The sequence below is a fragment of the Diadema antillarum genome, unplaced genomic scaffold (assembly GCF_040938485.1).
Source record: "Diadema antillarum isolate AM-2024a unplaced genomic scaffold, OU_Dant_1.0 scf00000061, whole genome shotgun sequence".
Taxonomy (NCBI): Eukaryota; Metazoa; Echinodermata; class Echinoidea; order Diadematoida; family Diadematidae; genus Diadema; species Diadema antillarum.
This window is the reverse complement of record NW_027270950.1, coordinates 2,271,242-2,295,927: the sequence shown is the minus strand read 5'-3', so window position 1 is coordinate 2,295,927 and position 24,686 is coordinate 2,271,242. Positions and strand designations below refer to the sequence as shown.

The 24,686-nt window shown below is 37.4% G+C and overlaps 1 protein-coding gene across 1 annotated transcript in view; it reads right to left on the bottom strand.

Moving 5' to 3' along the window:
* Positions 1-1,279: 1,279 nt before the first annotated feature.
* Positions 1,280-24,686, bottom strand: part of LOC139716124 (uridine-cytidine kinase-like 1) — a 24,420-nt gene continuing 1,013 nt past the window's right edge. The window contains exons 2-16 of the mRNA XM_071627680.1: positions 23,238-23,455; positions 22,345-22,451; positions 21,432-21,557; positions 20,679-20,723; positions 19,811-19,882; positions 18,604-18,793; positions 18,037-18,118; positions 14,794-14,892; positions 13,394-13,487; positions 12,649-12,708; positions 5,402-5,524; positions 4,118-4,225; positions 3,157-3,214; positions 2,467-2,565; positions 1,280-1,317 (exon numbers count right to left, since the gene is read on the bottom strand). Coding sequence (XP_071483781.1) covers positions 1,280-1,317; positions 2,467-2,565; positions 3,157-3,214; positions 4,118-4,225; positions 5,402-5,524; positions 12,649-12,708; positions 13,394-13,487; positions 14,794-14,892; positions 18,037-18,118; positions 18,604-18,793; positions 19,811-19,882; positions 20,679-20,723; positions 21,432-21,557; positions 22,345-22,451; positions 23,238-23,455 — 1,519 coding nt within the window. The remainder of the gene's footprint in view (positions 1,318-2,466; positions 2,566-3,156; positions 3,215-4,117; positions 4,226-5,401; positions 5,525-12,648; positions 12,709-13,393; positions 13,488-14,793; positions 14,893-18,036; positions 18,119-18,603; positions 18,794-19,810; positions 19,883-20,678; positions 20,724-21,431; positions 21,558-22,344; positions 22,452-23,237; positions 23,456-24,686) is intronic.

The window sequence follows — 24,686 nt, the reverse complement described above, 5'->3', positions numbered from 1 at the left end:
GCTTTTTTAGCAGGTTCAATCATACATCTCAATTTACAAGAATGGAGTTTACTTGTTTTGCAAACAACCTCTTATTCGTACTCAAGCAAAGAACTTGTACAAAATAAAATACACTGTATCATTGCAGTATTAAACAAAACACTGTGTGACATTCAGCAACAGTGATATCGACATGCACTCGGCCAAGAGCAAAAATAAGGCAATTTGAAACTCTGACAATCTTTTTTTGAAATTCTTGCCTCAATCAGTCTTGGATTCATTAAAAAAAAGACCGGTTCTTTTCAATGCATCTACAGAGTTTGGAATATAATTTCTGTATGTACAATCAATGCCCTTGACATTTTGAGGCAGTAACTATCTCTTGTTCATCTATCTAAAACAAAACTCATGTTGGATGACATGAGCATGATACAGATCTGCCATGGTTGACATAAACTTCATATCAAACACTTTCAGGACATGATTCATTTAAGCAGACAGAAGAACTTACCCCTCCTTTTTTTTTTTCTTTTTACAAATTCAAAATAAATACACACAAACAAGCATAAACAAAGAGTAAAAACTTCAACCATAATGAGGTTCTGATAGGTGGGAGTGTATGTAGCATGATGTAAAGTAAACTTGCTCACAGTCAGAAGGACTGAGAAATATAAAACAGCCTAGAGTTAAATCTTTATATTCCTCTCTTAAAACTGAATGACAGATATAGTTCCACATCATACTGTAAAAGTGGACATTTTCGCAGGGTGCAAATTTTCGTGCATTTTGCGTATCCAGAGACTAATGCGAAAATAAAAGCACATGAATACTTTTGCTTGCCATATGTTCCAGTAATCAATGGCTAAATTAAAAAAAATGCGAAATTCACCTCATCCGACTGAGCACAAATAATTACTTATGCAAAAATATCCACTTTTACAGTAAACCCTGCAAAGGAAATGATCATCCTTTCACTATTAAGAATGCATTGAGAATATCACCATTCAGTCTAACACTCAAGTCATTTAAGTATGGACTGCACGAGAAAACAGAAAAACAGAAGCAAGTGGCACTGGACTTCTCATGGTAAGGTCATATTACAACGTATTTCCCTTCCACACACACAAAAACAGCTGTCCAATGTTAACATGTTACAAATGATTGGCCAAGAAAAAGACAAAAGGTAGACATTGGCAACATACTGTATGTATGTAAATATTTCAAGTTAGTTCACAAGATAACCAGTTGAAAATACAGGTTGTGAATAAAAAAAAATGGATCAAGCCTCCAACATTCCATGTCATAATCCAGTTCCAAAGTACCGGTCCCCAAAATTACCTGCGAGAGAGAAAAACACAAACAAAGGAAAGAGACATACATGTGTAAAGGTGAGGGGAGGTGTCAGTAATGCTCTCTACAAGAGGCAAGCACCACAATCATCACTAGCAACATCATTTTATTCCATTTATTAACTCTTTATGTGCCACGTTTGCACGCCTGACTCAGCTGATGGCGCACCAAGTTCGCATGTTTTGCTCAAGCGCACAAACCCGCCCAAAGCGATTGATAAATCGCCACATGCGACAGTGCAGTGAAAGCGTCACTCGCAATTCCATTCCCGTCACATGTACATGTAGCTTGTATCATGAGGCGATTGATTATCAAGTGGTGTTCCCCACTGGATTTTTTCAGTAAATTCTAGTTTCTGTCACTGTTTTGTGTGCAAAAGTCACGCCAGGACAATAATATGTAGCTCATGATCATTTGAAAGAAAATTAGTCACAGATTTGCCTGAAAATTTACATCATAGGAAAGCTTGGAATTTTCTCCACTACTTTGCTCATGCATGTCCAGCATAACAAGAATCTATACAAAGTTACATGAATTTAAAAAAAGAAGAAGAATGGTTTCCAAAAGGATGCCTGCATAGCAGTCTCAGAATAATGTGGCACACAGGGGGTTTGCACCATGGCGCATAAAGAGTTGAATTACCACAGTTTACCACACTGTATACCAAGGTTCTATTCCTACAGTGGTCGCTAGTGTTTGACAATGATTGCATTCATGTATTAAAAAAAAAAAAGCCCTTCAGTACCTTCAGTACCTTCCCTATCCAAGACATTTTTTTTTTGTATCACTATGATGCACATTATTTAACTGGGAATCACAGCTGATTGAATAATCTTCATCACTGATGGTCAGCTATGTATCATATAATTTCTATACTCAAAAGGAATGAGATCAAGTATAACTGCTCAGATATCACATAAGAAGTAAGGAGGTGTTGAAATTCCTCACTTTCAATGTTACTGTACTTAAGTTATTTTCTCATATCTTACACAGGCATAGGCATGCATGAAACGTTAACATTCTAAATGCAATGATCTATGAAAATCTTTGAAGGGATCACACAGAAACTTGCTCTTTAGATTGAATCTTAATGTCTTGGCCTGGACAATGGAGGGTGATAGAGGGCGCCCCACTCACCAATGCCGGGCAAGATGTGGAAGTTCTCGTTGACCTCCTTGTCAACAGCTGTTGTGACTATCTTCACCCGAGGGAAAGCGTATGCCACTGTCTGCACACCTGTTAGAAAGGAGCGGTGAAAGGATTATCATGTGGTCATTATGATGGCGTACAGATACAGACTGCTTTTTAAAAAAAAAATTGTGTATATCACTGCCTGAAATAAAGGCAGTCCATACGGTAACCTGTTTTATATATCAAATGGAACAAACTGAGATATTGATTTGTTGATCACAATTGCACCATCCAAATCACACTGCCATGCAATTACAGAACATGAACATACATACATATACTACCAGGAAGAACAAAAAGAGCAATATCTATCTATCTATCTATCTATCTATCTATCTATCTATCTATCTATCAATCAATCTATCGATCTATCTATATCTATCTAAATACACAGAAAAGCAGTCAGGAAAGTAGATAGATATCCATGGACAAATAGATACTCGAAGACCTCAGGCACATTGCAGTGGAATGGCTTTGATAAAAAAGCACTTCTTTTCACAGCTGCATTTTGTCAACACTGCTTGGTAACTACAAACTCTGTAAGTAAACCAAAGCCAGCCAAATAGTTTGATCCTCCAGGGATATTTAAACTAAATACAACACTACATTCAAATCAGTCAAAGTAAATAGACTAACCCGACTCAGCCACGAGGAGCGAGAGAAATAGAATATTTTCCTGAGGAACTTCATGGTCCTACAAAGCAAGGTAGGGAGAGAAAAAAAACAAAAACAAACAAAACAAAAACAAAATGTCATCATACACAATATTTTCATATTCCATGCATAAAAACATTCTGGCTCTCTTTTCCTACAAGTTGACTTTCAACTTTGAAAGCACATGCACCTGAATAGATGAGATGCTAGAATCATGGTTTGTACTGTTCAGTTTCGTTAAAGGTACTGTTTACCATTCATTCAGAAAATATTTGAGTTATCACATTTGATGCATATGTGTAGGTCAGTTGTATCGCACAGCATCCTACGGTGTACTGAATAAAAAATTTTCAATAAACTCTAAAATATAGGGAGATATCACTATTTTTCTAAATAAACCACAGCTGTAGAAGGTTTATTCTAGAAATAATCTTATCATAACTATTGATCACATTTTTACATTTTAACAATATTTGCAATTATTATACTGATTAACACTTTTACATCGGTTGTTTCTATCCCTAACTCACATCTAAGTACTATTTTGAAGCTTTAAAGCTCGGTCTTTGTTTCATCTGCAAATGGTCAATAATACCTCATCCTTTAAAATACAGGTAGAATAGTCAGCGATAATAGAATGTCAAAATTGTGCCCAGATATTGGGTTTGACCTGTCTGCTTGTATCATAACTCACAGAAATATCTCCAAGTTTCAGAAAGTGACCTGCAGGATCAGGGAGGTGTGGCAGCTTCGACATACATGTATGCACCACAAATCTTAATTTGCAGTTCAATATTATCAGATATTAATGAAAATATCAATGTGCTGTTCAAACTACAAGATACATAGCAACTCAAGAGATGAAACAAGATAATCTTTTCTTTTTGAATTTGCATATGAACTTGTCAACTAATAACTGTTGATGATAATTGACAATATTTACCAGAAGCACTCTAATCGCCATCATGGCTGCAGCGCCCGTTGCCACGGTAGCATCCATCAGGATGACATAATCCTTCTTGATGTCTTTCGGCAGACGAAGGTAGTGGAGCTGGACACAAAATAAAAGAGGAACCACACGTACAAACAAATAAAACTTCTACAGAGTGTGCAAAAGGAAGCTGGTGTCATAGTTGCTTTATATATTGATTTCAAATTATATCATGACAAGTAACATCATAAAGCAACTATGCCACAGTCACACTGGCAAAACCTCAATAAAAATGATAGACAGTGCTCATATAGCGCAGAACACACAGTACATAATGTCCCTATGCACTTAAAAATGGAAACATTACACAGAAATATATAAACATTAATATTACAATTCCAATTACAAAGCAGTTTAACTTCTAAAAGTTTGACCAGTCTGAATGCAAACTTCCTGAAAACTACTTTCAAAAGTTCTTGCGAAACCTCCCATTTAAACTAGGGAATTTTCCTGAATTTCCACAAATCTTCTTGAAGGTTATGCAGTCTAAATGCACGCAGTTGAAAGTTTTGTGAAGTTTGTCACATTACCACTTCCTGTTTGCGGTGCCTCCAAAGCTATCACACAGTGTGCTCTTTCTTCTTTGTTGCACATGCGCACCAGTGAACCAAACTTTGAGAACTTATCGCGAACTGAAAATTCGAGAAGTTTGGCTACCAGTGAGAACGGATGAGACAAAGTGTTCACAAAGTTTTGCCAGTATGACCACTGCTGTAAAGCGAAACAGAAAATTGATCTATCGGTATATTCCTTCAAAAGGTCGAATACTCCAACCTTCTCAGGAGTACATCACAAGATGTCATTGACATTGTACATGAACATGTCACCGATGGAACTCACAGGGTAAAAAAAACAAATGAAACAAAACAAAACAAAACAAAACAAAACAACAAAAACATTATTACACACACAACTATTATCATTATAGATGAGGTTCCGTGATGTCAATTGACACATTGCCAGAGGGCAAAATCAAATCATGTGTGTATTAAGCTCATAGCTGTAGCACGCGGTACATGTACATTGTACCACATACCAGCCTGCCTGGCTGGCCTAATAAAATCGCATGTGATGATGGAATGTGGGATGTAACACTCATGCGCTTGCCCACTGTATGGGGCCCCCCCACAAGCATGGCTTGATGACGTCATTGGTACCTCGTCTATCACTATTACAATAACTATGTCCTCTACATTATAAACATAATGTGCATCATCTCCCTGAGACCAAGCTCACCTCCGGTTCTCCAGTCACTGTGTTGGTCTGAATGAGGATCTTCCCCAGCCTGATGTCCTTGCACACCTCGCACAACGCGGGCTCCATGACCTCCCCCGCTCGCAGAATGGACACGCCGCAAATCTGAATGTGGAGACACACGTACTGGATAAAACTCTGGGCTGTTCTACAGTGATTAACGAGTAAGTTTGCCTGTTGTACCTCTGCATACTCAGGGCCCCAGCAGTTACTTGTATATGATGTTACTCATAGGGCAACTAAAGCTTGCTGATATACATGTACGCAAGATTTTCCCAACTGATTTGCTAATTTGAGAGGCAAGATGCAAATATTTTTGTTTTCTCATTCCAACTAAGTCGAACCCTTGAAAGCTCATATGATACATGTAATATAAGAAAGAAAACTTTTTTTCTTGCTCAGGTTAGATGAAAACAATATGCCAACTAAACGTAAATTGTATGCTGAAATGCAGGTAAGCAAGGATGTGAAGGTATGACTGGGGTGTTCCAGCAATGGTTGAGCTATAGTATACCAAGGCTATCGTGTGATGGAATTTACACAGGTACTTTTCCCATTACATTTTTGTGATCATATATGTATGACATTAATTTGTTAGTGGGCAATCACCGTAGATTTACAATGTGCTTGAATGTCCATGGTAGTTCCATTATTCATGAATTACATGTGGATGATAAAATAATTGCATTCTGCATTTATAACTAAAAAAAGAGAGAGAAAAAGAATAGAGAGATAGATAGACTAGCACTGGTCATTAAAAGATTAGAATATAGTGAGAAATTTTGGGTATGGAGAATATGACAAGGTCGGAATCCAATAAAAAAATGATATTCAACAACTGCAGCAGAAGATCTGGCCAATTAGATTTTTAATATCTTTGGCCAAAATAAAGACAAAGAAACAAGCAAACTCTAATCTATTGATACAGCAGGTTTCAGAAACTTTCACACACATGAACTACTACAAAATTGGCACCAATAATCAAAGTGTGACATATGCAGGACAAAATGCAACACCATTTTGTCTTGTAGAACTAAGCTTTAGCCTACCACGGTATCATATTTATGTATTAACAACTACACTCCTGGTCTTTGCTTCGTGATAAAAAAAAAAAGAAAAAGAAAAAGAAAAAAAAAAGAAACATGTATATTGCATACGTACATGTTTTAAGGCATGATATTATTCAAATGATGTCCAGGTCTGAGTACGTCAGCAAGAACTGTGTGCATGCGGTAACTATGGATTTGTTCATTAAACCCACAAGGCACAGGTGAGTGGGTTCATATAAAATCCCATAGTTAGAGTATGCATGCTACTCCTACTGACACACAAAAAGACACATGCATCAGCTACCACTGACATTGTGTTTTACATAAAGGAGGACAAATTTTTCCCCAAAATCCACTGTTTATGAAAATTATATTTCCAATAATTACTAATAGATGCCTGGCAGATTTACTGGATGCATTTCTTTTTCCACACTTGCCATAGATGCAACTGCATATCGGTAACTACTGGATACCTGACTAGCCACCTCTCACTATCATTGTGCGCAACATCATATGTTTATTGTCAGTGATTGTAATGAATTCGAGATAACAAATGTGCAGCAGGTAAAAATTGATGCATGGCTCTTGGACCACCAAGACTCCAGAATTTCCATGACCAGTTCTATGAAGCCAGATAAGTGATAGAGCTGTACACTTGAACATTTGTCACTCTGTGGCAGCACAACACAACTAGTGTCCTTCATTCTTTGCAAAGGACACATTCCACCGGAAATAAAACAGGAGACCCAGAGGATTTAGCACTCACTCAAGCATTGCGAACTTTTACCATCTACGGATTTTTCAGAGTAATATTTACCTATTGGCCACAAGGGGACCATCCCTGGATCTGCCACAAACAAACCTCAAAGAACACTCACTACATGTATTCACTCAAAGCAGAAGAATATCTTTTAAAGATTCTCTAATGTGTGGGCTATAGGGTCCACAAATATACATCACTCTGTCACCCTTGCAGTGATACAATTTGCCTAGTTTGGTGAAAATTTGACTATTTGAAAGCAGATGCATTTTCAAGAAGACAAAAATGTGGATACTGGCTCCTAATTTGGTGCCCATACAAGACCTTGAGGGGTACATCCATGGATCTACCACGAACAATCTTGAAACTACAAGTCACCCGTGATCTTCGTGGAGACATGTCGTTACCAAGCTAGGCAAGTCTACCGCCCTCTACAGTTCAGATGCCTAATGTATACACAATAACACTGTGTTCAAATGTGCAATCGTTCTGATTTCTATTACCTCTAATACAATGTTAAAGAATAAACACATCTCATTAGATTGTCACACATTATGTGCATGGCATGGTATCTATGAATGAAAAACAAGACAAAAACACAGCAAATGAACTACTCCTTGAAAGAAAATACAGGACAAAAACAGTTTCACATGTTTTCACGGCAACTCTTTGGTCATAAGATGGTCTCTGCATGCAATAATAATGACTAAAGAAAAAATAATAATTTGAATGTAATGCAGTATACTGAGGGAAAATCTGTAGTACATTCTTCAACAGCTTTAAAAAAACAGAAGAAATTTTGACCATAAGAACAATTGGACAACTGTTACCTGTAGATATTTCACAATTGTGACCCTGCACCTCAAAACAAACAAAAAGTTGCTAGACATGAATTTTTAGTTAAGACCATATTCTGAAAGAGCAGACTTTAAGCTTTAAAATGATGTACAACTCAAATCAAATGGACTCTCCTAACATATCTGAATATTGGAAAGAAAGCACAAACACAGGAAAAGTGTGAACTGAGAAAAGAGGCTCTGAAGTACAGTGTCTATTCAAGCGCTTAATCTTTACCAAACCGTGCTGGCTGTGCGATGAATGGGACAAAAAACAGGAAGTAAACCACCAGAGTAACAAAAATGAAGGGATTATCAGATTAAACTGAAATTAAGCATGCCTCATTAACACATTCTGTCCATAATCAATGCCAACTTTCAAAGCTGTAGCACTATTCTTTGAAAAGATATTAGAGTTGAAAGTGAAGAGTGTGGACAATTCTAAAGACACACCTAACCACACTATTCTACCAAAAATGTTCGAGATAAACTGCTAAAAAAACACACTTTCCTGCCCATTTTATGATACCAAATTTTAGCATAATGTAAAAGAAGACCCGCTCTTTCAGAAAATATGAAAAAGTCAAGTTCGGCTAGGTTGACCCATTTCACTTATTTTCAGTCCTCACGCAAAATCAGTGTGTGCGACTGTATGTTCGTTTTGAGGTGCACGGTCACAATTAATAAAAAATTGCCACTTTTTGAATGGATGACAGTCATATATACATGTACTTCAAAACACAGTGCTGATATAACTTTGCAGGCATTAATGTTGTTGTTTTGTTTTTTCTAAGTGGCAGAAAAAGAAATTGTAATCAATTTTGTCTACATCCTTTTGCAGTTAATTTGGGAGCTTCTGCTGTACATTCTTCATTTCAATTAATTTCTTAATTTTGTAGGAGGATTTAACCCTATATTAATGGATATCAATTTGACCCTGCTTGAGGAAAGAATACAAGCATATATTTTGTAAGCTTAACATTTTGTGAATTAGAAATTGCTCGAGGAAAAAATTGTAAGTGGTGCAAGAGGCGATACAGGAATCAGTGATGGGATGAAAAATAGTTACTATGCTTTTTCAAGAAGTGAATTTTGTGATTTCCTGACCCACATTTAAGATGATATATTGCATTTGTCTGGTAGGAGGCAACATGATTCTACTGCACCGTTGATATCTCAAAGATGAAATCATGACAATATTAATGCCATTCACAGTTACACAATTGTAAGTTATAATCAGGTTTTGCATGATAATATACAAACTGCATGTCACTATTAAATAGCGCACCAAATTATGGCTCAGTGCATGTACATATATGTGCTTAAGTACTTGCAACTCCATCACCAACCAAAAATACCGGTATACTTACTGGTACTTTTGAGATATGTGTGTATGTATGTGGATGCTAGGAGGGTGGAGCACATGTTTTGATTTGACTTGTGTATACCTGCGCAAATGTTGATATATATGCGTACATCAGCAGTCATTTATATATAAATGGTATTATATACATTATGCACAGTGTATATAGATATGTGTGAATGTTTCTTCAGATGTGGTTGATATTGATGACTGGGCGAGGACTCAACCATGCTCTGATTACTATGAGATATGCTGAGTATAATATGCACACATCGAACATCATGAAAATTGCAGCAAAAAGAATGAAAGTATGCCTTAGACGAAATCCAGCCAGACTGTCATACACCTTTAACCTCATTGAATACAAAAATCATTCTCTCTGAAAAAGAATATGAATCCTTTTTCTGTTGTGACTATTGTTTTTATGGATAGCGACAAAATATACTTGGTACGGGATAGTCTGGTTTAATATATCTCGTGATAGGCCATTTCCACCAAGGCTATAATTACCCGTGAAGGAATATCTTCTCAAAGTAATCTAAATCAAAGTCCAGGGCTGCCGACACTCACACATTAAAAAACACAGTGAGGCTTTAAAGTGTAATTGGGGAGACACTTGTGCATCATGTGCATCTCAAAAGATAAAAACAATTGCAAATCACGGAGACTTAAATTTTCTCTGGATATGAAGAGTCAGTTAAAGGAACTTTGCAATGTAAATGCATTTTGACTTGAATGTGTTGATTCATAATACCCTCAACATCACTATGTGACCAAATGAATATCTATAAACATAGGGATGTGCCATAAATCTTATAATATTTTTTTCTACTATATTTCTTGAGATTACTTGGATATGCCCACACAAAAAGGAAAAAAAAAAAATCCAAACCAAGAAACTGGCTCTGACATCATCTTTATGGAAATTATGGTCAGTAGTAAATATTATCAACTAATCATTTTAGTGAAAGTGTAGGATACAAAAAAACAAACAATAAATGATAAACTTTTAAAAGGCTGCATCTAAAACAGATTCTGAAAGTCTTGTAATGACCAATGAATTATAAAAACTGATGTGCCACAATATCTTTTTATTTCTGTCACACCTTTGCCATTGCATTCCATCTACTGTATATAGAGAGACCTCCACATTTGAGGCTCAGTGCTTGAATACATAGGCAATACAGAATAAGAATACAAACCCCCAAAGTACTGTAAAGATCTATCGCCAATTTGCTGTGTGCAAAAAGATCAACTATGACAGAAATCAACCCCACTGCAACCAATCGGATACTAGAATCAAGTGGAAACTCGTCTAACTTTGTGAAAGATCAAAATGGATTAGAAATCACATCTCAATCCCATGAAGTGCTCAACAAACATTACACACCGAACATGCCAAGAAAAACACACCATAAAACCGGGGAAAAAAAAGAATTAAGCCAACCATGCACTCAAATGCAATCATGGAACTTGTTAGCTCTTCTACTTCAATAGCATGGAGTCGTGTGGCAGACGGCAGAGCAATTCGGAACGAAATGAGTCAGATGAGTTTGGGAGTGAAAGTTATATGTGACACGCCAATCGCCGTGCCTCACGTATCGTTCGACTAACCTTATTTTTGCCATTAGGCGACTGGAAATGGAGGAGAGAAGAAAGCATCACTTTTTGTAGAAGCTGCAAATTTTCAAACAATCTTTTCAACAAGACCACATTCATTATTCAGCAAACTACTGGCATATTTCTAAAAAAAAAGTTTGTTATAAAAATGCATCATATTCTATTCCCTGCATTTGCCAAGTCACAACTGATTCACATGAAATTGATATACATGTATACCACCTAAATGTACCACTGCAAAGAGCTCACACACATGGAATTGCACCCTTCTTCTTTTTATCATAAAAAACAACAAAAAAACAACAACAAGTGATCTTGTTCTTATTGATCGGCTAATATGGAAGTCCGTTGCAGAAAGCCTTAAATTATCTTCCCAATCCTAACCATGTTCCTTTTCTCACCAGTGTGGTGATACAAAGAGGCCTGTTTCATATGGATTTTGTTTAATAATTATTGCAAGATGCTGAGAAACGACTGAGAAGCAACAATGTGTAGATGTTCAAAACCAATTTGTTGTGTCCTGGCTGCTGTACGTAGAAACTGTGATTTTTGCAAAATTGAATCAATAAAACCTCTACGAGAAACGGAGTCTCAGCTTTCTTATAGAGACAGCCTAATCTCCCCTAAAAAGCCAGCAACAACAGATCTGGGCCATTGCTTAATCCTGTGAACTCAGTTGGGGCTAATGGAAGGGGGTGGAGGGGTGTGACTTAACTCAAGCAATCGTAATGGGGTGTAATGGGGTACAGTACAGGCTCTTTGAGAATGTTTGAAAGGTTCCACATTCTTTACATTTACAACTATGGTGTACTTTGGAATTGAATTTACATCTTGGAATAGCCAGTGAAGACATAAAAGCAGTGAGTTTCAAGTTCCCAGTATTTAAAGACACGCAGATGTGTTTATTTCCTTATAACTATTTTTGTCGTTGTTTATCTAATCCAAACTTATGCAAAATGCAAATGATTAACACTAGTTATATACTAGTCCTTTTTATTTCATGGACATGTGGTAAAATACTTCAAAAGGTCACTGAACTCTGCTTCACATGTCAATCACTGCAGATTTCTTTGAAAGGAGATGTCCTTGTGCAAGGATTAAGCAGTCCTCCCTTGAACCCCTACATAATCACCTCAGCATTTGAGGGGACAATGGGATTTTTATGCCTGGGTGGGCCGCTCAACCTTGCATGACAATTGAGCTTTTGAAAGGATTTAATCAGTACCCATAAAATCCGTAGCCTAGTCAGCTGCCTCTTGTACATGGGCAAGGCAAGCTTTTACAAAAATTACAGAGACCATTTCATCTACTCATTGACATTGTGATTTGAACATTTGCCTCTGTACCTAACAAGAGAGAGGCTGTAAAACTGTTTCTGTCATCATAGAATGTGGGGGGAATGTGAAAACATAGAAATGGTGCAAAAAGCACACATGAATATTGTACAACTAGACGTCTCATGGTCATCATTAGGACTGTGTGGATTGCAATGCTCATAATGTCTCAGGATCACTTTCTTCTTAATTTTGATTTGACTTGACTATGGATCTACAGTTACCCCCTCTTCCTCCTCCTGACCTTAAGGTCACCTCATCACTCACCCTGCCCTTGAAGCGCTTTCCCTTGTAGATGGTGTTCTGAGGAGTCTCCACTTCACAGTCCTATGGACAAGAGAGACAAGCACATCAAGGAAGGATAGGAATCATACACATATATCTATTGCTTTTTTACCTACCTTTAAGCATTTTGTATACTCTTCTTTATCACTCAATTATTAAACTATCAACTTTTCAAAATGTTACTGTATCTCTGATATAGAGGAAATGTACATATTCATAACGATCTGAAGAAAAAGAGAGTCAAGGAATAACTGGTAGTAGCTGATCAAATTTTCAAGGCTTTTGGAAGTGGACATGGTTTTGATTTTCTGGAGAAAAAGAATGTCAAAGACTACACGATAATGGTTACTCAAATATTCAGGGCAGTTAAATAACTTCTGATGCGACCGAAACTTTACATGTGCAGTACAGTACTTTACTCACCCTGGTTCGGAAACCATAGTAGAGCAGTTCAACAGCAGAAGAGTGAAGAATGTACACTGTGCTCCTACCACACTTGACTATTAAAGCTATCATGTAACCACTCAGATCTAATCACACAATGTTACAACATCACTAGTACTAAGTAGAGGGTGTCCAATGATTTATGCTAATTATTACAACCATTACATTCTTACTGGCGTGAATGAGGTTACATTCATATCATATCAAACATGACCCTATGCATTTCATTTGGTCCAAACCAATATTGAGGTGGCAGGACATTTTTATTCTTCTCGTGAAATACCTCAAAGGGTAAGAGTGACAGGGCGTGTTCGATGAGAATCCTGGTCAGTCTCTGAGAGTAGAAGATGAACTCGTCGCGGCCCGTCTCTTGATTCCTGCGGGAAAGCATGCCAAAAAAATCAATGATTGCCTATCAGAATATTTCATCACTTGCACAATACGTCGCTACAACATACATTGTACAAACTAAACTAATTGTAGATCTATGCCTATACGCAATCAATATGGCTCATATAAAATACAAGGTGTATATGAACACAGGAGTGCTTTAAAGGGATGGTACAGTATTGGTGGAGATGAGAATTGGGCTTTTGACTTTTTGCAAGATACCAAGAAAACACTTATGATATAGTACAGAGCATACCATTTTATTAAAAAGAGGAATTCAAAGTTTATTTGATGAAAATCGGGTTTGGAATGACTGAAACATCCAAAAACAAAGTAAAACAAAGCGATCGTAATAAAGTGTGGGTCCCACACTTTATTAGCATTGCTCTTTTTTGGATATCTCAGCCATTTCAAAACCAATTTTCATTAAATAAACATTGAATTCCTCATAGAATTACACGCTCTTTCATATTTCATAAAAGGTTTCTCACTATCTCACCAAAAAATGTTAGAAACCTGAAATTAGTTCTCAGCCAAAACTATGCAATCCCTTTAATTCATGTTTTCTGAAGTATGACGGGTTGACAGGGGGTTAAAATAAATCATTTGAAAAATTTCATGTACACATGAAGAGCAAGAATGAAATCAGGGCTGCCTACAGACATAAAAAAAAAAAATAAGGATGAAGTGTCGAGCATCCTTAACTGACAGGCATCTGGCTATGACTTCTTTGTAGGCTGTAGCATTCCTTCAGTTTTATTTTCCTCAATGCATAGTGGCAGCTTCAAATATAATGTCCTTATGATTTTTTGGTGAAAATTGATGTAAAATTATCATGAATTTAAGCCATTGAGGAAGGGCTGATTTTGCTACAACACGCTTTTCTCATAAACACCCGCCCGAGTATAATCGGGACTCATCCTAAATGGGTTAAGAATGCACACATCATATTTTATTGCTGAACACTGAGAAGGGACAGGATATATTAACCCTTTGAAGACGAGTCCCGAGTATACTCGGGCAGGTGTCTAAGGGAAATGCATGTTGTAGCAAAATCAATCTGTCCTCAATGGGTTAATAAAACTGTTTCAATCATCAGCTAAAGGTGTGGTGAGCCCCTAAAAGTCCATAATCTTGAGGTCCAGACAAAAACAAAACAAAAGCAATCCATAAATTACCACCAGCATATATATAACCAGTCATTACTTAATGAGCACCTAAGGCCCTTAAACCTGGACAATCAAGCAGCAGGGGTGGAATCACATGACACACTGAGTACACTACAGTCATTACCTGATGAATGTGTGGAGCCCCTGAACCTGCACAGTGTTGCTGACTTGATGCAGGGTACTGGGCAATGGTTGGTTGATGTGAGCATGAGGAAGCTCCGACCTGGAATGTAAATCATTTCAGTCACAATCAACTGCAAGGAAATCAAAGCCAAACTAGACAAGAAATGTGCTAGCAGTAACTCTTCCTACTGTCTAATAAAAACCTACGTTTCAACAGACTTGAAATTTCATTCATGGTTTTGCATTTTCTAATAAAGTGAGTGTCCTAATGAATGGGAATGCAATACAACCATTGAAAGAATATGTCAGAATAATGTTTATCTAAAAAGGGAATTGCCACACTGATCTAACCGTCATGCTGAGTTGACAATTCTATTGATGTTATGCAGTAACTTAAACGACATGAGGGCATAATTTTACAGACACACCTTTTTATAAAACAAAAACAAGTAAAAATAAAGAATAAACTGCAAACTGAGAAGTTAAAATAAGATAGAGACTAATTGCAAATATTGTGATATTTAGATATGAAAGGAGAAATAAACAAGGCAATCGCCAAATTGTGTCTCGCCCATTCGCGTACAAGGAATTAATATTTTTTATATCTCCCAGAAGTTAATTGACCTGCTTATGACCTTTGACCTTGTGGTGACCTTCAACACCCTAAGGGACATTTACCATCCAAGTTTGGTCACAAACGGACAAAGGGATCAAAAGAAATGAGCCATAATCGAAACGCGCCATAAAAACTTAACATTGGGCCCTAAAAATTTGTTGACCCCTTTCTGTGACCTTTGACCTTGTGATGACCTTTAACTCCCCAAGGGACATCTACCATCCAAGTTTGGTCACAAACGGACATAGGGATCAAAAGTTATGAGCCACAATCAAAACGCACCCTAAAAACATAACATTGGGCCCTAAAAGTTTGTTTACCCCTGTGTCTGTGACCTTTGACCTTGTGACGACCTTCACCTCCCCAAGGGACATCTTCCATCCAAGTTTGGTCACAAACGGACAAAGGGATCAAAAGTTATGAGCCATAAACGAAATGCGCCCTAAAAACTTAACATTGGGCCCTAAAAGTTCGTTTACCCCTGTCTGTAACCTTTGACCTTGTGGTTACCTTCAACTTCCCAAGAGACATTTACCATCACCCAAGTTTGATTGCCATTGTAGCAACATGTGCTGAGTTACGTGTGATAAGAGAGTCTTGCAAGTAAACTTTAACGTATGACCTCAAATGACCTTTGACCTTATCATGTGACCTCTTACGGCACTATAACATGAGGGTACCCCCAGTGCATCCATCACCCAAGTCTGACTGCCATTGTAGCAACATGTGTCGAGTTACATGTGATAAGAGAGTCTTGCAAGTAAACTTTAACGTATGACCTCAAATGACCTTTGACCTTATCCTGTGACCTCCAACGGCACCATAACATGAAGGTACCCCCAGTGCATCTATGACCCAAGTTAGGTTGTAATCCAAGCAACTTATGTGAAGTTATTGTCAAAAGAGAGTCTTGCAGGTAAACTTTAACATAGAAAAGAGAGTCTTGCACATACTCTTTAATATATGACCTCAAATGACCTTTGACATCATCATATGACCTCTGACAACACCATAACATGAAGATACCCCAAGTGCTTCTATCACCCAAGTGTGGCTGCCATTGCTGTAACAGTTGCCAAGTTATGCATCATAAGAGAGTCTTGCAGGTAAACTTTAACATTTGTGACGGACGACGGACGACGGACGGACGACGGACGGACGCCATTTGGATCCCTTAGTCTCGCCTTCACCTCCGGCGGGCGAGACAAAAAGAGAGTCTTGCACGTACTCTTTAATATATGACCTCAAATGACCTTTGACATCATCACATGACCTCTGACAACACCATAACATGAAGATACCCCTAGTGCTTCTATCACCCAAGTGTGGCTGCCATTGCTGTAACAGTTGCCAAGTTATGCATCATAAGAGAGTCTTGCAGGTAAACTTTAACATTTGTGATGGACGACGGACGACGGACGGACGACGGACGGACGCCATTTGGATCCCTTAGTCTCGCCTTTACCTCCGGTGGGCGAGACAAAAATTATGATTGATTGAAAAAGTGAGTTGTGAGCAAGAATTCAAAATTCTCTACACTTTTCTACACAAAGAAATGGAGCAATGACAGAAAATGGCCTATCACCATGACAGGTACAACACAGTACATGACAGGGACACCACACCTATCATCTACTACGGATGTAAGACAAGGCATTATACACAATCAATAAATTTCTCAACTTCCAATACCAATAGTGAAAAGAATAAATGAATGAATCCAGGGAAAGAATGTGAGGAAACACTCCTGCATGCTGTGGGGAACTTCTGGCACCGTGAAGTTCCCAAACTCACCTGAATTTGAAACCTCTCTGCAAAGTTTGAGAAAGAGAGAGAATTAAAACAGCTCAATTAGTCTAAATTTACCATTCAAAAGACCCTGCCATACCCCGTTTACTATTAAAAAGCACTCATCCTGCTCTGTGATGTGAACGGTAGGTCACAGCCACTACAAAACCAAAAGAAGGGCACACACTGAACAAAGTTTTGTTCTGAAGCGCAGAATTGGTAAACATTATTTTGCCTTTACATTCTCCTACAAGTGTCTGGCAATTTAAGATGTGAAGATACATTGTAGCTATACCATGTTGCACATAAACTGTGTATCAGCAAAAGACTTGTTGTCTAAAACTTAACAGGTAAGTCTTCTTTCAAAAGAAACTAACAATCCATGCTACATCTTATCAATTCCCTTGACACAGGACACATGCCTACCGAATGTTTCAAAAGAACAAAACCTGGCTTCTACTGTAAATTCTGCTACCACAATACATGTAACACATCTTGGCCTCACATTGCTCTGACAGTGATACACTGTTAAAGTGGAAATTTTCACAGTGTTGAATTTTCTTTGCATTTCATGCAACCAGAAACCAAGGCAAAAAAAAAAACCCACCAAAAAACAAAACAGCATGTGAATATCTTTGCTTCCCATATGTTCCAGTAGTTCATATCTTGATTCCGCTGAATTAAAAACACACAAAACTCATCTCTCCAAGCCGAGAATAAAAAATAACTCACACGAAAATATCCACATTTACAGTACAAGTACATGCAAATAACTTTGAAATGTGGATTGTAATTTTTCCTTGAATTTTGCTCAATATCATGTTTCTACGAGTGTTTAACATTCTGAAAACAATACTCACTAATTTCAGCTGATCGTGGACATGCTGGACTATCAATGTCATGGCAACATCATTTTCTGCTCCTGAAAGTGGAAGAAAAATCATATCATCCACAAAACTTCATAGCCAAGGTAAGATGACTATCCTTGAACTATATTTTCTCTTTTTTCTTCATCTGTCTGTCTGTCTGTCTGTCTGTCTGTCTCTCTTTCTCTCTCTTTGTGTCTCTCTGTCTCTCCTATTTTTTTTTTTTTTTGGGGGGGGGGTATAAAGAAAAAATCTTTATCAACAAGAGAAAATTTTCTTAGAACATTTATTGATGTGGATATTTTGAAGACTAGTGCTTCCCTATGTGAGACAAGCTGCTACAGATGGAGGTTCAATGTTTTGTGTTAGCAAAAAAAATTGATACTGCTACAAAAAATAAATAAATAAATAACAATGTAAAATGTACTATAAAAATCAAATCAGATATGCTGTTGCAGATACCATAGCAGATGTCATGTGCTGTGTTGGAGTTACTTATGTCATATCGTCACTGTGAACATACCACAATACGCTGCCTTACCTCTCGGCACTACAATATCGGCATGCTGTATTGAAGGTTCGATGAACTGCTCAAAGGCAGGCTTGACAAACTTGTTGTACTGCTTGAGAACTCCTTCAAGGTCGCGACCCCTCTCCGTGATGTCTCTACGTAGCCTCCTGGCGAGCCTGATGTCGGAGTCGGTGTCGACAAAAATCTTCATGTCCAGGACCTGCATCGCGAGAGGCAGAAATTCGGTCGTGATTTTAGAGTCACGGCAGGTTGAAGCAGCAATGTGTGCTCATCACTTACAGCTGATTGCTTGGAAGGTTGTTCAGTAACAAGTGGCACATAAAACATTAATGGACATGGGACTAAGATTAGATTGCTCTCATACCTACTTTTCACATTCTTTCTTTGCATCTTTTCAACACATTGGAGCAAGGATAGCCAATCTATTTCCTCAATTGAGTTATAAATGAGCAAGATGTATTACGAATATTATAAAATAATCCCCAATTGAAATTTTCTGTAACAATCATAGTAAAATATGTTTGTAAGACAATTTCTTTGGTATGTCCTATTCTTTGAATGTATTTGACATTAATTTGCAACTCTTGTATGTAGCACTGGTGGAGAGCATATTTTTCAGTCTTAATTGTGGACAATACAATGTCAAATTCAAATTAATTCGATTTAATTCAATCTATCTGCAGGTTGGTCTGCCATAAGACAACAGCTTGCTTTTCTAATAATCTGCAGTCACTAATAAAGGGGGGGGGGGGGGGGGTTGGACATCACAATGCGAAACTCACCAAATACACCTGATCCAGGTTGGCATTGGTTCTGGGAAAGAAATAATGCTAGCTCCATGCTTTTCATTTTCTTCCCTTTTTTTAAATAAAAAGAGTTTGTTATACAATGTGTCACAGATATTGCTACGCCTGTACGTAACTCATTGGAGAAGAAATTTGTTTCCCACTTGACAAATACGAAAATTGTAACTGATATGAGTATCATCCGATGCATTTTTATTTCTTTTATAACAAAGTACAATGGTGACTTCAAGAATAAATCAATTACTTCAGCAATGTGTGTTTTGCAATCTTAACTCATTGAGGACGGGCTGATTTTGCTACAAAATGCATTTGCTATAGACACTTGCCCCGAGTATACTCGGAACTCGTCCTCAACGGGTTAACACGGGTCAAAAACTCTCCCTTGTGTCTAAAAAGCGTAAAACACCTACATCAATAAGTTCTTTCTTGCAGAATGCCATGATCCCTTCAAAGATGACCACGTTGGCACCGTACATGGTTTTCTGCAGCAGACGAGGCAAAGAATGATTCAATGAGATAGTATAAATGCCTATTTAGGTCAATCTGACAAACATGACTTTGATATGGCCTTAACCAATTCTACTCATTTAATACACTGACTGTATCATAAACATGCAACATAGTTTCCAAGACATGACAATACACATGATAGTTCTCCATCATTTCTCAACAAAAGTAAGGATTTGAGATGGTGTATTGTAAATTAACAGACTCATAGTTAATATAATGAAATTATTATTGTCAATATTGCTATTACAGGTGACCTCCATTTGTAATGGAGTCCTCAGGACTAGCAGTTTTCTTTCTTTGTATCAAAATTTTGTTATACATGTAGCTGAACTAACAAAGTGCATGAAGATAATATCTTAGATGATAATTTTGACCTGATCTTTTACTTTGTTGTATCTGAAATTTTGTTATAACCATGTTCCTAACAATGAGAGTGCACTCCAGTAGCAATGACAATAATGCTAGAGAATATGCTAGAGGTGTGAAACTTAATACTGTAAAACAAGGAACGTTCACATGCATTTTGAATTTGGGAATCTCATGGGAGCCAAGTTTCATGAAATTAAAATGCACACTAAAGTTCTTGTCTAGACTTTATGCATTGAATGCCAGAGGCAATTTGCAAAAATTTCATGCCGTGAAAAAGGCCATTGGCTCCATTTTGCAAAAAATGTCATGCCGCTTAACATTTCTTGCTTTACAGTTATGAAGCAGCTTGTTTCTCAGTACATGTCCACTGAAATTTTTACACAAAATTTTCACACCCACCTTCTCCTTCTCTCTGCTGTGTGTTGTGAAGTTGTAGACTGGCACCTGTAAATGAGATGTACCAGTCAGACAGTGTCAGGGCTGCTTTAAAATAAACACTCCACATCACTACCCATGTTGGGCGGTAACCTCATTCAGCAAATTTGCTTGGTGTGACAGCCCCTGCTACAGTTGTACAACTTCAAGTCTTATTCTATTTCATGAGAAAAAAAAAACCACATGAATTTAAGACAATGTCACGATAAACATTTTTTTTTTATTATTTTACATGAATTTTACGTATTTCATTAATAGCACAATGGCTCTACTGAAAAACAGTTCATTTGTTTGTTTGTTTGTGTCTACTTCAAGATGTGAGCAAAGTTATATACATGATTACGATAACATATTTACAGATCTTGTGAAGATGGTCACAGGCATTCAAACTTCTAAAATCATTTTCAAGGTGAATTGCACTTTAATACAATATCAATGGCAAAGCACTGTATTTATTCAGAAAAAAAAAAAATCATTACAGTATTTTTCACTCTCTATTTCAAATTAGCATAATCACATACACACACACGAAGAAAAATCTTTAAGAAAACCTTTCATGCAGTTGTTTTTCAGTCCAAGTCGTCAAGAGAGTTAACATAGCCCTTCATTTACAACATCCCTGACAATGTATGTTAAAAATCTGCATTTATACTTGATCTGCATTTATATCATGCTTCAGTCAGTGAAATGTCTGTCACAATGGACTGAGATACACACCTCCACATGTTTCCCTTCCTTGAGCTTCTTCAGGGTCTCCACAAGGAGGTCGAAGTCGAAGGCGTCGGGGTGGTCGAAGTTGTACTCATTCCTCGCTGCCTGCTCACTCTGTTCCTTTGTCAAAACCTTAAAAACAAACAAAAATGAGATGAAATGTCCCACACTTTCTTAGGTTAGGTCGTAGCAGTAGGATTTGTTTCAATTTCAACAGTGACCAAACATATGACAAGGAAACAGCACAACAAAATTCAAATGCAATCTTTTTGAGAACAAAGAGGAATTTAGTCTAATGAACTTTTCAAATAAAGCAGCTTCATAAAATTATATCAAAGAAAAAACAAAGAACAAGGAAAAGCTAATACAAAGAATTGACTTATTCTATTACCTTGATTATAAAATGATGATTGTCATTCCACTATCAACATCATTAGCAGGAGAATCATTGCTATCATTATTAGGTATGTAGTACATTGTACATTGTAGTAGTAAGGATCAATTTTTGTAAGACTAGTAGTGATAGTAGTTGCTTCAGTCATAGTAGTAGTACATTTGTAGTAGTAGTAGTAGGAACATCAGTGTCATTATTTACTTTCAGCATCATTATAATAAACGCTCATCATCACCCTAAGAACAGCAGCCAATGTTCCATACTTTATTTGCCATTCCATCACCGGGTACTAAGGTTAAAATAAACATCATGTGTGTAGATACAATATCTGAGCCAATTTCTATAGAAATTTACTGAGTGTTGTGACAGGCTTGAATCTTTGCACTGAACTGCGCAGCTGATTGTGAGTCTTTAATCACTGCATCCACCAAAATGACAGTGATTTGCGTGTAATGCTGGTATAATAGCGCCTAGTGCCAAGAATCAAACCACACATTATTGCCACAGACACAAGAGTTCACTTACCTTGTAAAAAGAGTCCATGGAGAGGAGACTGACCCAGGGAACATCCAGGGCCTTGATGATTTCATTGGCCACAGTCGTCTTTCCCGAGGCGCTGCCACCACACAGTCCTAGGTGAAGGAGGGGAGGTAAGGGGTGGGGGCAGAATTTGAAAACTATTATAACTTTTTCTTCTTTTTGGAAATATGGATCAATACATATAAACACATGTATTTGGAGGTACAACTAGGTAACCTTGTTTTATGTGGAACAAAACATGATTGATACTTCTTCACAGTAGACTGATTTAAAGTATGTCTTGCACTTTACAAGGACTCTGTTTCAACAGCTGTTGTTTTTTTTCAGTATCTGCCTTCAAAGACTGGTATTGAAGTTTCTCTGTTTGTCAAAGGAGATGCCTCTGCATTGAATGAAAGTTTTTGTTTTCTGCAGTAGCTATGGAATCTGAATTAAGAAATACAGAGACAAGCACAGCAAAGCACGGCTTGGTGGGGCGAGAACTTTGTCGAGATGCAGCTGTATTTCAAACCCCTTGAAGTCACTCTTATAAGCAAAGCTTTTGTTAGAAGTGTACCTTGTTTTGTATTCTTATCATTCTTATGGGTACTTCAAGCCATGTCCAAAACTTGGCATGATTGTTCTGACGAGCTGCCATGGTTTAAACCTACGTGTGAATTGGTTGAAGGAGAAAAACCTCTCCCCTGTCGCTCACAGGCAATGATAAATCCCTGTTTTGATAAGAGAAGCCTTCACAGTGAGAAATGGAGAACAACAGATGATCCAAAAACATGGAAAGTGAGGCTGTGGCAACTAAAATTTTACTGAGGTCAGGACTTCAGTCACCCCAAAGAGCAACAGGTCAATCTGGAGTGGTGCTCTCCCCGTAACAGACTGACCTATGACAAATGCATCATGAAGCTGCCCGAGGGAGTTGTACCATGGCGGTCTGCCAGCAGTGTAGATCGTCCGGTTGGATGTGCGCAGGACGGTGTCGCCCGATCCACCAGTGGAGATGGTCCTTTTCCTGATGGGCTTCGTGGGCGAGCTGGCCATCGATGAGGGCGGAGTGATCGACGAGCCCAGGCTGCTGTCAAATGCATCATCACTGCTGTTACTGCAAACATAATGTCACAAAATAAAGTATCAAAACAAAAAGAAAAAAATAGTGCATCGTTGTGAAAAGAGTGTACTTTTAGAGATCAATGGAAGCTAACATGTAACAAACAAGCATTTCCACTTCAAAATGAGAACCACCATAGACAAATACCATGAAATTGTACATCACTCTTAAATGATATGGACTCCAATTATTCTTTTTAAGCAGGTAATGAAAATTTTGAATATTCAGCGTTCTATTAAAACCTGAAGCTGACGACATCCACAAAGGCAAGTTGGTCAGTAGGCTAGAATTACAAAATATGAAAAGATATTCTTATAAAGCTCTCATTCTACCTAAAAAGATACTCATGGCACTGTGGAAACAGAATTACAACAGAGTATCACAGAAGATATACAGTAACATAAGAACAATTTAAAGCAAATAAACAATATAGTATATGCATATTTATGCATACATTGTATAAAAACCAATTGTCCATTGTTTACACTGAAGTACATGAACTTTGAACAGTAAATTCTAGTCTAGACAATATTTTCTAGATAAAGAAGTCAGACATCTATGTACACTGTATAATGCATTTTCTTTTTTTACTAAAATACAGTGTAGTTAGTTTATTTGTACTAGCATTTAATATTGGAACTTACGATGAAACAAGAAGGTACAAGATGTAATATAAATACAATAAGTTCATAAATCATACAAGTAGTACAACATATAATTTGAAATAATGTGATGGTATGAAAACATATTTATGCAAAGACAATGTAATTTGTGGGGAAACAGCAAGATAGGGAAAAGTCCTTGCGAGCTGCTGACCTGTCCTACATGTACATGTATGTGCTATTAACGGTTACTTGCATACCTTTTGGCTTTAAAATGTTGAGGACGGTTTGATTTTGCCACAACACGCATTTCCCATAGATGCTTGCCTGAGTATAGATCTACTCACTTTAACAGATCGTCCTCACTATAACAGAATACCATAGTCTATAATGAAATGTCAGCTGATTCTGGAATCTCCTTACAGAGAAGAGCAGTAAATGTCAAAAAACCAAAATAATAATAAGCCTAAAAAAAAAAACCTCCTCCGGACAGGTTTTTCTAACTTGTTAACTTGTTAGGGCTATACGTAACGTTATATCAGCTACACTGTAGATCAGAATTCTAACGTTAGAGTCTAACCTTTGATCTAGTGTAATGTAAAACAGTGAGTAGCGGATCCAGA